Source organism: Mus caroli, unplaced genomic scaffold (assembly GCF_978045245.1).
Source record: "Mus caroli unplaced genomic scaffold, Mus_caroli_1 scaffold_2, whole genome shotgun sequence".
Lineage (NCBI taxonomy): Eukaryota > Metazoa > Chordata > Mammalia > Rodentia > Muridae > Mus > Mus caroli.
The window spans coordinates 156,887,773-156,901,943 of NW_028227257.1; the positions used below are offsets into that span (position 1 = coordinate 156,887,773).

Genomic DNA, 14,171 nt, shown 5'->3' on the forward strand with positions numbered 1-14,171 from the left:
GCAATCTGCAAATTCATCTGGAATAACAAAAAACCTAGGATAGCAAAAACTCTTCTCAAGGATAAAAGAACCTCTGGTGGAATCACCATGCCGGACCTAAAGCTCTACTACAGAGCAATTGTGATAAAAACTGCATGGTACTGGTATAGTGACAGACAAATAGACCAATGGAATAGAATTGAAGACCCAGAAATGAACCCACACACCTATGGTCACTTGATCTTCGACAAGGGAGCTAAAATCATCCAGTGGAAGAAAGACAGCATTTTCAACAAATGGTGCTGGCACAACTGGTTGTTAACATGTAGAAGAATGGGAATCGATCCATTCCTATCTCCTTGTACTAAGATCAAGTCTAAGTGGATCAAGGAACTTCACATAAAACCAGAGACACTGAAACTTATAGAGGAGAAAGTGGGGAAAAGCCTTGAAGATATGGGCACAGGGGAAAAATTCCTGAATAGAACAGTAATGGCTTGTGCTGTAAGATCGAGAATTGACAAGTGGGACCTCATGAAACTACAAAGCTTCTGCAAGGCTAAAGACACCATCAATAAGACAAAAAAACCACCAACAGATTGGGAAAGGATCTTCACCTATCCTAAATCAGATAAGGGACTAATATCCAATATATATAAAGAACTCAAGAAGGTGGACTCCAGAAAGTCAAATAACCCCATTAAAAAATGGGGCTCAGAACTGAACAAAGAATTCTCACCTGAGGAATACCGAATGGCAGAGAAACACCTGAAAAAATGTTCAACATCCTTAATCATCAGGGAAATGCAAATCAAAATAACCCTGAGATTCCACCTCACACCAGTCAAAATGGCTAAGATCAAAAATTCAGGTGACAGCAGATGCTGGCGAGGATGTGGAGAAAGAGGAACACTCCTCCATTGTTGGTGGGATTGCAAGCTTGTACAACCACTCTGGAAATCAGTCTGGCGGTTCCTCAGAAAATTGGACATAGTACTACCGGAGGATCCAGCAATACCTCTCCTGGGCATATATCCAGAAGATGTCCCAACCGGTAAAAAGGACACATGCTCCACTATGTTCATAGCAGCCCTATTTATAATAGCAGAAGCTGGAAAGAACCCAGATGTCCCTCAACAGAGGAATGGATACAGAAATTATGGTACATTTACACAATGGAGTACTACTCAGCTATTAAAAAGAATGAATTTATGAAATTCCTAGCCAAATGGATGGACCTGGAGGGCATCATCCTGAGTGAAATAACACAATCACAAAAGAACTCACACAATATGTATTCACTGATAAGTGGATATTAGCCCAAAACTTAGGATACCCAAGATATAAGATACAATTTGCTAAACGCATGAAACTCAAGAAGAATGAAGACCAAAGTGTGGACACTGTGCACCTTCTTAGAATTGGGAACAAAACACCCAGGGAAGGAGTTACAGAGACAAAGTTCGTAGCTGTGATGAAAGGATGGACCATTTAGAGACTGCCGTATCCAGGGATCCATCCCATAATCAGCTTCTAAACACTGACACCATTGCATACACTAGCAAGATTTTGCTGAAAGGACCCAAATATAGCTGTCTCTTGTGAGACGATGCCGGGGCCTAGCAAACACAGGAGTGGATGTTCACAGTCAGCTATTGGATGTATCACAGGGCTCCCAATGGAGAAGCTAGAGAAAGTACCCAAGGAGCTAAAGGGATCTGCAACCCTATTGTTGGAACAACATGATGTACTAACCAGAACCCCGGAGCTCTTGTCTCTAGCTGCATATGTATCGAAAGATGGCCTAGTCGGCCATCACTGGAAAGAGAGGCCCATTGGACTTGCAAACTTTATATGCCCCAATATAGGGGAATGCCAGGGCCAAAAGAATGGGAATGGGTGGGTAGGAAAGTGGGGGGCGCTATGGGGGACTTTTGGGATAGCATTGGAAATGTAATTGAGGAAAATATGTAATAAAAATATTAAAAATCAAAAAAAAAAAAAGAATCTCGTGTGAAGGCATTGGCAGAGATACAGAGGGAAGAAATGCAATACAGTGAACAGTAGAGAAGAGAGATGCTTGCTTTGTTAGAATCTGTTTTCCTAAGGGAAATCTTGAGATACAGGTATGCATGTGTGGCAATGAAAACTGACTCCAGGGAATAAGAGTTGGAGCTGGGGAACCAAAGACTGGAAATAAGGATGAAAAGTGCATGGAGGAGTTCTTAGGTGTGTGACTCTGTCTTACCCCTGTTGAGAACTTCTGAGGAACAACAGGGAGCACTGTGCAGAATTGTGTTGGTGAAGGATAGGGAAGAGTAGCTATCCCTGACCCCCTCACATGTACACTGACTGAGGGTTCTTCATATTTCTGCATGTGTGACTACCAAGCAGAGCCTTTAACCATCCTTCCTCAGATGTCCTAGGGAACAGGAAGAGTTAACCAATGTTTGAATAAGCCAGACAGCAAGCTGTCATATAATAACTTCTTAAACTTGTTGCATGGAAATGACAGGAGTAAGAGGTAAGTGAGATGTAAGACAGGATTCAAAGAATATCCCAAATGGAATCATTGGTGGTGACATTACAGGAAACAATCCCAGGGCAGGTTCTGAAACATATCTCACCTGGCCAAGACCTTTTAATTCTGCAGTGAGTTTGCATCATTAAGCCCTAATTGCTGCCTTGCATACATATGTGAGGTCTGAAGGAGGAGAAGTTATCATGCTTATGTTTGTAGTCAGGATCTCACAGTCTATTGCAATCCATGTGATGTTAGCTAAAGTAACTCTGCCTCAGTCACTGTTCTATTGCTGTTAAGAGACACCTTGACCACAGCAATTCTCACAAGAGGAATCATTTAACTGGGGGCTTGCTTAGAGTTTCAGAAGTTAAATCCATTAACAATCTTTATGGCAGGGAGGATGGTGGTGCACAGGCAAACATGATGCTGGAGAAGTGGCTGAGCATTATAAGTACTGATCCATAGGCAGAGAGAAAGACTGAGCCTGGCATGGACTTTTAAAACCTCAAAACCCACTCCTAGTAACACACTTCCTCTAAGACCACACCTACTCCAGCAAGGCCACATCTAATAAGCCTTGGACTCCTTTCAAACATTCCATTCTCTGATAACTAACCATTCAAATGTGAGTCTACAGGGACATTCTTATTCAAACCACCACAGTCTCACAAAAGAAAAAACTTACGTAAAATTATCCCCATAAATATTCCTAAAATTACAGACTACACAAGAAAATATTTGAGTTGACCCTTCAATTTCCAATCAGTTTATAAAGGAAAATAAAGACAGCATAATTAGGTTGAAATTTTAATTGATGTGAATGACTCTTTGAAAGTTGTGTTCATTTTATATTCACTTTGGTTAACAGTCACCACAATGCAAGTATATACTGTGTGTCAGATTATTAACTGAAGATGTTCTGAATCATTTCAAGTACCATGACATAAAAAATGTTCTTTTATGTTGCCTCATTCTTGAGATTTACCTATAAATTGTTGATCATCTGTTTCAATATACATAATGCATACATAAAGTGAAGAAGGAAGAATCTTGCATTAATGATTGGGAAACCACATTTCTGCTCCATTGCCTGCTGTGAGAAGATGGAGGGTGAGTTGCATGTAAAAACACTGTAACTTGACTGGCTGTGGTAGCTGGATGGACGGTGGACAAGATCAGAAAAGGATAAAAATGATTCATGGGCTTCATGCTGGAATGATATTCAAATGAGTAGCATTTTGGACATGGATGTCTGGCGAAGACATGGCATGGCGGTCTTCTAAGAGGATTGCTATGTTTTCAAGTAGAAGATTCTTCAACAGTTTGATTCTGTGGCCTGGAGCTGGCCACATATGACCCATTTTGGATTTACTTCTCAGACTCTATGTAGAAGTTAGTATTAACAAATTTACCCCTCTGATGTGTGAGGAATATTGTCTGTCTTTCTATGGAAGAGGTGGCTATAAACCAGCCAGGATAGAAGACTGACTGGAAGACAGAAGTGGAGCCCTCTATGCCATGGTAGAACAGAAAGGCTTTTTGTGCTTTTCCCTCTTTGTACAAATTCATGATGTCTACTTCCTATGGGAAAAAAAAGGCTTGTTAATGAGGAGTACCAGTGAGAGGGGCTACAGTAACTGAGCAGTGGGTGAACAACAGTGGAGTAACTGCTATTCAATAGGAGGGATAGGAGTTAGGGATACAGAATAAAAAGCTATCAAAATAGACATCAACTAATTTCCAATAACCTGTCTTTCTCCCAAGATCCAAGCATTGTGTTCCCTAGAACAGAACGGGGTAAGTGTGTGTATGCATCCTGGTGTGCATTCATCTACAGGCTCATGCCAGCCAGCCTAGAATCCCAGCTTCTGAGTGAATTTATGCATTATAATTTTCGCCATTAGTAAGGGCTTTGGGTTTTAATTATCAGTCTTTTCTTTTAGCACACCAATATGAACATGTAGTATAAAAAAATCCAGATTAGCAATCCTTTGCCTAGCTGTGTTGTATTAGCATCTCTGAGGATGTATGAGAGGAAGTTACCCAGGACTAAGGATGTAGCAGCCACCAATCATTTACTTTAAAGAAACATTTCCATGGCTTTGAGGCTCTGATTTCACAGGATCTTTGCCCTGGGGCTTAAAAAAAAAACTTTATCTGTTATCTATTCAGCAGCATTGTTACTTATTTGGGGACTAGGCAGGAGGAAGTTCCTGCCTTACTGTGAGTGATACAAGCTTTCATGACTACACTGTTATACTATACCATAATACCACAACTGGTAAATCACCTAAGACAAAAGGCTACCTGACTTGCTTCAATCAGTGACTGCACCCACTTACCTTAAGCTGCAAAGTTGGTTTGCCCTCCATCTCAGCACAGCAGAAGCAGAGATTTCTGTTCTTGATTCCCAGGAAAACTAGATTACCTTTCTTTTCATCTTGGAATTCTGTGTCTCTACATGCTATCAAGCTAAGAATAACTAGAAACACAAAGAAAATTGGGAAGATATCAGACCTCAAGCACAGACAAAACCAAACTTTCACGGCTCACCCTGTTATACTTCCAAATCAGGGCTGGTGAGAATCTTTCTCCATCCCAGTTTCCCACCTTAGCCATGTAACTGTGGTTCTTCATTGATTTCCTGAGATTTTTTTTTACTTGATACCAGAACCTCAGTTGTTACATGGGTTCATATTGTTTCCCAAAAACAAAATCAAATATTTTATTATCTTTGCTCCTAAAAATAATACTATAGTCATTCACTTATGTGGCCCATGAGATATACATGAAAATATGCTGTAGGGTTTCTAAAGTTGTTCCTTAAGACTAGACTCACCTAAAAATACTTAGTTTGTCATATTTAGTGTCATCTTGTTATCTACATCAAATACTTAAATGATAGCTTAGGTAAATTTAAGGTTTTGAGGCAGAAAGATAGAATCCTCGGACTCTGGTGGCATCATGCTACCACTTGGAACCCAGCCTGTGCTGGCCCACTGGTTTTATATATAGAAGAAATATACCACTCTGTTATTTAAGTTCTCATTGTGTGAGTTTTCTCCAATTCTTGGTTGAATTTAACTATTTAATAATTTAGGATAGGATGTACAAGAGTTTGGGTGTTCTGTATCTATTTCTTAATAGAGGACAGGAAAAGAAATCCATTCAATCCCTACTTAATAACCACTCATGTAAGACAGAGCACTATGTGACCACTGGAGATTTGGCTTACGGCAAGTCAGCCATCATCAATTCGTATAGAAGGTATTGAGAAAATGGAAAGAGATGTAAAAAGAAAAAAAATTACCAAAAACTATGTTTGGCGGAGGGGGGAGTGACCAAGCCTGGAAAAAGAGGAGTAAGGCCAGATTTAGAATACTTCTCTGTAGAAGTGGATTTCAAGTTCAGATAGTAAGGCTAAGAAAGAGAACACTCATATGAAAAGATGGAAACTGAATAGTGGAGCGGTTGGAGAGAGATCACAACATGAAAAGGAAGTCCCTTGCAAAAGCTTTGCAATTTTATGAGGTCCCATTTGACAATTTTCTTACAGCACAAGCCATTGCTGTTCTATTCAGGAATTTTTCCCCTGTTCCCATATCTTCGAGGGTTTTCCCTACTTTCTTCTCTATAAGTTTCAGTGTCTCTGGTTTTAACCATCAATAAGACAAAAAGGCCACCAACAGATTGGGAAAGGATCTTTACCTATCCTAAATCAGATATGGGACTAATATCTAATATATATCAAGAACTCAAGAAGGTGGACTCCAGAAAATCAAATAACCCCATTAAAAAATAGGCTTCAGAGCTAAACAAAGAATTCTCACCTGAGGAATACCGATTGGCAGAGAAGCACCTGACAAAATGTTCAACATCCTTAATCATCAGGGAAATGCAAATGAAAACAACCCTGAGATTCCATCTCACACCAGTCAGAATAGCTAAGATGAAAAATTCATGTGACAGCAGATGCTGGCGGGGATGTGGAGAAAGAGGAACACTCTTCCATTGTTGGTGGGATTGCAAGCTTGTACAACCACTCTGGAAATCAGTCTGGTGGTTCCTCAGAAAATTGGACATAGTACTACTGGAGGATTCTGCAATACCTCTCCTGGGCATATATCCAGAAGATGTCCCAACCGGTAAGAAGGACACATGCTCTCCTATGTTCATAGCAGCCTTATTTATAATAGCCAGAACCTGGAAAGAACCCTCAACAGAGGAATGGATACAGAAAATGTGGTACATTTACACAATGGAGTACTACTCAGCTATTAAAAAGAATGAATTTATGAAATTCCTAGCCAAATGGATGGACCTGGAGGGCATCATCCTGAGTGAGGTTACCCAATCACAAAAGAACTCGCACAATATGTACTCACTGATAAGTGGATATTAGCCTAGAAACTTAGAATACCCAAATTAAATACAATTTGCTAAACGCATGAAACTCAAGAAGAACGAAGACCAAATTGTGGACACTTTGCCCCTTCTTAGAATTGGGAACAAAACACCCATGGAAGGAGTTACAGAGACAAAGTTTGGAGCTGAGACAAAAGGATGGACCATCTAGAGACTGCCATATCCAGGCATCCATCCCATAATCAGCTTCCAAACACTGACACCATTGCTTACACTAGCAAGATTTTGCTGAAAGGACCCAGATATAGCTGTCTCTTGTGAGACTATGCTGGGGCCTCGCAAACACAGAAGTGGATGTTCAAAGTCAGCTATTGGATGGATCACAGGGCCCCAGTGGAGGGGCTAGAGAAAGTACCCAGGGAGCTGAGGGGATCTGTAATCCTATAGGTGGAACAACAATATGAACTAACCATTACCCCCCCGGAGCTCCTGTCTCTAGCTGCATATGAATCAGAAGATGACCTAGTCGGTCATCAGTAGAAAGAGAAGCCCATAGGTCGTGCAAACTTTATATGCCTCAGTACAGGGGAACGCCAAGGCCAAGAAGTGGGAGTGGGTGGGTGGGGGTGTGTGTAGGGAATGTGTGGGGGACTTTTGGGATATCATTGGAAATATAAATGAAATAAATACCCAATAAAAAAATTAAAAAAGAAAAGAAAAGAAAAGGAAGTCCCTTGCAAACAAAAGAGCTTCCTTGTCCAAGGATCTGAAAGCAGAATGATACACTTGGGCCTCCTTATCTCTTCCTGTGTTCTCTCCCATGAACAGGCACGCAAACATGACCATATTCAGTTTTATGTTCTAAGAGGGTTGTTCTTGGTTATGCTATGTATGGAATAGATGGAACTACCCAAATGAAATGGGAAGGAGGGCAGTGAGGGAGTGATGAAGGTGGCCCAGTTTGTGGGAGATTGTGTCTCACAAGTGAGGCATATGGTTCACTTGTCTGTCAAGAATTATCAGTCTGTACCTGTAGGTTGCATCATCCCTAAATCATCAAGGCTGCCTCCTGTGCTTGTGATGTGAATGCACAAAGTGATTGGAAGTGACATTAATGGATCTTCTCAGCAACTTTCAGAAGATGGATCCACGGCTTATTTTGAGGGCACACAAAACTAATGATGTTGGAAAGGACAGGAGTAAAACATTCAGACGTCTCTGTTGGGAACATAAGTGGCAGAGTGATGAGCATAGAAGTCACACACTGGACCAGAGACAACTTGCCATCCCTCCAGATAGAACTTACACTATCTGGATTGTATTGCTGCAGGTAGAACTTTGAGCAGTCCAATCATTCAGATATCTCCAAGAGAATATGAATCAAAGAAGTCCAAAAGAGAAGACAGTAACACACACAAGAATAATTGTTCCTACAGAAAGGGAAGGTGAAGGCTGTTCAAGATGAAGTTATCCCTCATTTTCCAAGTTTTTCGAGAACAGAGGTGTGTTCTTTAGGTTTGGGTGCTAAAGGTGGTCTTGGAAACTGAACTGAAAGAAATGGGACTGAAATCTAGATGTCAAACTTCTTTTTACAATACCATAAATGGATTTTTACTCATGTATATAGTGATATCTTTTGAGAAAAATAACATGTATGATTATCATGAAATTAAATAAGTAGTTTAAAAACAGTTTATTTGAAAGTATTATAGCATGTAATTCTGTGTGTATTAGTACTAGGTGTATGATGCTATTTGTAGAAAAGAAGTATTAATAGTAATTATATTTAGGAAGGAGTTCATATGATATTTATTATTATCTTTCTTTTTTTGAAAATAACTATACAGAATCTGTAACAAATTTGAAAGATGATTTTAAATTGTTTAATAAAAACTATGGAAATAACACATGCTAATTATATACTTAAAGTATATATGGGTATATACACCACAGCAGGAAGATAACTCTACACCCTTTCCAAGAGGAAGAGTAGCCAGTATTAACAATTTGGAGTATATTTTTCCAAATAGAAACTTTTATATTGCATATGTGCAAACAGAATACTATATGAATATGTATAAATTAACACTTTGAAGTGGGCTATTATGATAGAAATGTGTTCAAGAATCAAAGAAGGCAGATTGTATGGACCACTTCCCATCGAAATTTGTCTGTGGTTGTCACAAGCAAACAGAATATTGTTGTGCATTGAACATAGAATAATCCCTCAAAATCTTGAATACTAAAGGTTTGAAGCCCACATAGTGGCACTATTGAGATGTGATAAGATCATGAGAGTTCTAACCTCATCAATGCACTAATCCATTAGTGAGTTCATAGATGAATGAGGTAATCAACACACGACATAATTGGTCACTGTTGATGTTTCTTTAAAGCAAGAAGATTGGAACTGTCCACCATGAGATGAGTAGCTCTTTCCTACCATACCATATGCCTGTCTTCACAGGGACCTAAACAAGTAATGGGGCCAGCAGAAAGCTCTGGAAAGTCTCAAATGATGGACCCAAATCAACCATTATGAGGTATTAAAATTATTCAGGTGGTGGTGAGGAAAATCTATCCTACTACAAAAATCTGACTAAACCAAGTGGTAGTAGGGATAGAATGTGGGAATCAGGTAATTTTAGTAATAAGACTCGGGATGAGATCTAAGAGGTCAGTATGGGGTAGATAACATAAAGTGTGGAATAAAATAAAATATGGAAGTTTTAAAGAAATGAGACATGGCTGTGATAGATTGCCTTTTGGTGGGAAAAAGGTATGTTTTACAATCATTAAATGAAGACATGCCAAGAGAAAAGAGTGTATAAGCTTGACAGTGGAAGGATGAGAGAGTCTGAATCTATAAACATGAGTAGATACTAACTGGAAGTTAGAGGAACACCATTCTAAAAGAAACAGTGATTGTCGGAACATAAACCTTTCCTATTTGAAGATGCTTTTGTGAGGGGAATTCCTGGCTCCCTGCACTGTCATTTCTATGGATAGGCTTTCGTATACATAGAAGGGGAACCACCATTTTCTTCTTGCCTTTCCTCTGAACATAAGATTGGTGACCAGAGGAGGAGCAGCACAAGGTTTGTGCAGGCTCATATCCACTCCCAGTGGAACTGACAGCTATTCACCTGCACGATCACATGCTACCTACCAGGCTTGACATTGCTGCTAGCAGGAACAGCTGTTAAAGAATTTCCAGTCAGGACCCACACCATCTGTTGCGAGTCATGAACCCTGTAGTTTCTGGGAGATTGTGCGGCTGCCGGAAAAACAGAAAAAACAAAAACAAAAACAAGACACATTAGCCCTAAGGTTTAGGGTCCATTCTAATAATAATAAAATCTGAATTTCTGTGATAGGTATTGCTTTGAGAAGATGGCCATAAAAACAAAGGAAAGAAAATAGGGCAGCCTGATTTATGGACCAAGACACAGAAAAGAACTAAATGCATTCCTTGTTGCAAGACATGTTCAACACTTGCCAGTTCTTATGGAGTTATCTTTTCCTTATTTATAAATTCTCTACATGGCAATAATAATCAAAACTATTAACCAAGCATAAGTATGTTGTTTAATTTTTTTCTTTACCATCTTAGTCAAAATGAACAAACAATTCTAATTACAACTAATAAAGAACGAGGTAAGTGACTTCACATTTCAATATGTACGCCTCTGAGTATTTTAGCCAGAGCAAATAGATTGTGGCTAAGAAAGTGAACCAGGCCCCTTCAACCTTATTGTCCTTGGTGAGATTCGAAGGGGATGGTCCAAATTGACTTGTGATTTCCACTTACATCCATGCGCATGATTCGGCTTCCACATTTGATTCCTCTTTGGAGGAAGAACATGTACAGGAGATTGTGGAGGGCAAGCCATAATTGCCTGTCTGAGAAAGAAAAAGAAAAGAAAAACATTTTTCTCTTAGATACTCCTAGAATCTTATGAAATTCTTTAGTGAGAGTTTCTCTAAATCCTTACCCCATATTCACATTAAAATGTTTTAATGACTAGTTTGTTGTATTTATGTGCATGAGTATTTTGCTTGCCTGTATGGACATGCAACATGTGTGTGCCTGGTGCCTGTGAAGGTCAAAAGAGGTAGTGTGATGCTCTGGAACTAGAGATTCAGACAGTTGTAAGTTGTCCAGTGTGGGTGCTAGGGTTGGAAACCTGACCTTTCACAGGAGCATCAAGTGCACTTAAACAATGAGCTGTCTTTCTAGCATACGAATTTCTATTTGAAGTGTACTTAGAATATATTTCAAGGACAGCAGTCCCTAAGTGGAAGCTCCCATCCATCCTTTTATTGACTGCTCTCCAGGCTATGATGACTTTGAATTGCCAGTCACCATCACATGTGAATGGTGAGGAGGTTCAATTATCACAGGCACTTCTTCTGCATTGAATCACCAGACTAAGGTGAAAGCAGATGTACTTGTCCATCTCTGTTCTAGCTGTCCCCACAGCTAGTGAATGACAATTTTTCCTGCTTTTAAACTGAGAATTCCTGTGCATCTAGCAGCAAACCTGCCCCTCTGACTTCTGTATTCCTTTACTCTTTCTCCTGAAAGATACCACAAAGATTCTGCCTGTGGCATCCATAACCCCATCAGAAGTTTGTCTCTCTAGAGGTATTTGAGTATAAGATTCTGGTTAATCAATATGAACTAACCAGTACCCCCAGAGCTAGTATCTCTAGCTGCACATGTAGCAGAAGATGGCCTAGTCAGCCATCTCTGGGAAGAGAGGCCCCTAGGTCTTGCAAACTTTATATGCCCCAATACAGGGGAATGCCAGGGCCAAGAAGCGGGAGTTGGTGGGTATAAGAGCAGGGCAGAGGAAAGGTACAGGGAACTTTCAGGATAGCATTTGAAATGTATATAAAGAAAATATCTAATAAAAATAAATTAAAAAAAAGAAACTGAGCACCCAATCATATTTACTAAACCTAAAAAAAAAGTTTCTGGTTAATAGCACCAAGTATAAAAAATATACAGTCTCTTACAATGGCAACCAATTGTTCACCTTCCTGTATCCAGGACCATCAGTGCCTCACTTGAGAGTTATCTTTAGGCAGGGAATAAGAAAATTACAAGCAGCACTCTAGTCATAAGCAACTCTTAATTTCTCCATCCTCTGGTACCTGTATCTTAGGTGAAGGTCACAGGAGCACCCAGGGCTGGACAGAAAGCAGAGAACGTTTTCCCTCAAAGGCTCTGAACAGCAGAAATTACCTCAGTTCAAAGTGGTCTTGTCTCTGGGATCAAAGTTATGACTTCAGCTCTGTATGCAGGCAATGAGGCTAGTCTGGGTCTCCACACCTTTTAATTATTATCAAGGCAGTATCACTATCTTCTGACTCTGGGTGTGCCGTTTTAGAAGAATCTTGGGCTGGCAAGAGGGACCTGGGTGGTTGTGGAGGGGAGGTAGGGAGGCAATATAGGTGTGGGTTGTCTAGGCTCTTGGGCAATGTAAGCAGCAATTACAGCAATAACAATAGTGAGGAAGCACACAGGCTAGAAGTTGAGTCATGGTGGAGAACTTGGCTTCTGGACTGCCTTGAGTTAGAGGTGTGGCTGTCTTGACACAGTGAACAGCTTAACCAAAGCCCTGTTACAGTGATGTGTGACAGAGCCCAGTTCTGATCTCAGACATTTTACATATTTAATATGCCCCAACTCCTGACAGCTTCTTGTGTTTCTGATAAAGCTGTAAGAGCTCCAATTTCCTGGGTAATCTATTAATCCTCACACTCGTCCTTTACAGCCATCAATCTTTCTCACATCAGAAAACAAGCCCCAAGTGATGACAACAAGGTCAGGCAGCCAGGGATACTGTGTAGCCAAGTGTGAGGGCAAGTGTGTTCACTCTTGCTTGCTGTGTGATGTGCTCACCTTGGGTCTTGATCTTCTGCATACTGTAATAACAGAAACTCAGAGGAGGCCTTGGAATGCACTCTATGTGGATGAACCAGACAAAGGTGCTATGAAAGACTTTCAGGTTTGTGAGTTCCTAACTCTGCAGGTCAAGTCAGACACAGCCTGGACATTGATACTAGAAGGAAGTCTTCCCCCTTCAGTAATGTGGATCAGTGCTAAACGCTGAAAGAAAGCCATTTGTTCTGTTCCAAAATTTGCTCTCAGGGAACTCTCAAATGTGGGTCATGGTCATATTCTCTGACACCCACCTTCATGTCTTCTCCTTAGAATCTTGTCATATTCCCTAACTATTATCCATGTCTGGCCCTAGCTCTACCTGTTAGCCAAAAACCTGGGCTGGCACTGAGGACCTCTGAGGATTTGAAAGGAAGGCAGGGAAGCGATCCAGGTGTGACTGTTCTGGGCTCTTGGAGAAACTAAAACAACACAAACACCAGGAAACTGTTTCTCCTTGAACTTGTGTCAACCAACCTATGATCAGGATGAGATAGAACTATGGTCATATAACTTCCCTGCTCAAAACCCTCAAAAGTTGTCACTTCATGGTAGGACATGCAGAGCTTTCACTGTGGTCATCGCACCCCACAGGACCCACCCTGCTTCTAATCCTACCCTAAGATTTCCCCTAGCTTTGGTTCACACTAGACTGCTGCTAATTATCCCAGATTATTCCTGTTGGGGCAACTGAATGTTTGCATTTTATATTAGTGAGATGTATAAAAATAAAATATATTTTACACTGTTTTATAACAATTGTAATTATATTATTTTATGTGTTAATTAATATTTATTAACCAATGTATTGTAATTACATAATATTAAAATAATTACATTATATAATATTGTACATATCTATTATATATTATGAATTATATGCCTTGTATATCATATGTACTATATATAAATAAATACATGTATGATATAAAATATTACATGTGATATATAGTGACATAATCATGTATAATGTTATGTACATATGTAATTGTATAGAGTATATTGTATTATATATAATATATATGGTTTTATAAAATAATTTATATAATTATATGTTATATATTGGAATTGTTTCATAATATAACTAATATATTATATATTTATCATATATAATAAATATGTTCTATATATTTGTTCTATATAATATCATGTTTAATGTAATATGCATCTTTCATTTATTACATCTTATACTAATTATGTTTAAAATATAGTAGAATACCTTATATAGCATGTATGTAACATATAATATAATCCATAATATAAGCACAATATAATGTATTAAAATTATATATTATACATGATATTTGATTATTTGTATAAATTGTATACAATAATTTTATATATCATTGAATG

General features: G+C 39.2%; 1 protein-coding gene across 1 annotated transcript; it reads right to left on the reverse strand.

Moving 5' to 3' along the window:
* Window positions 1–3,871: 3,871 nt before the first annotated feature.
* On the reverse strand, window positions 3,872–10,758 carry LOC110290530 (interleukin-36 beta). Its single transcript, XM_021157086.2, has 4 exons — window positions 10,680–10,758; window positions 10,038–10,145; window positions 4,846–4,985; window positions 3,872–4,084 (listed from the first exon to the last, which is right to left on the reverse strand). The coding sequence occupies exons 1-4, from the start codon at window positions 10,705–10,707 to the stop codon at window positions 3,872–3,874; spliced, it is 489 nt and encodes a 162-aa protein (XP_021012745.2). The 5' UTR covers window positions 10,708–10,758.
* Between the last annotated feature and the right edge of the window lie 3,413 nt (window positions 10,759–14,171).

Coding starts and splice junctions, on each gene's coding strand:
- LOC110290530 (XM_021157086.2), bottom strand. CDS start 10,707: ATGTGGAAGCCGAATCATGCGCATGGAT. Junction 10,146..10,679: donor GCCGAATCATGCGCATGGAT/GTAAGTGGAAAT, acceptor TTTTTCCGGCAG/CCGCACAATCTCCCAGAAAC. Junction 4,986..10,037: donor TAGCAGCAATGTCAAGCCTG/GTAGGTAGCATG, acceptor TTGTGTTTCTAG/TTATTCTTAGCTTGATAGCA.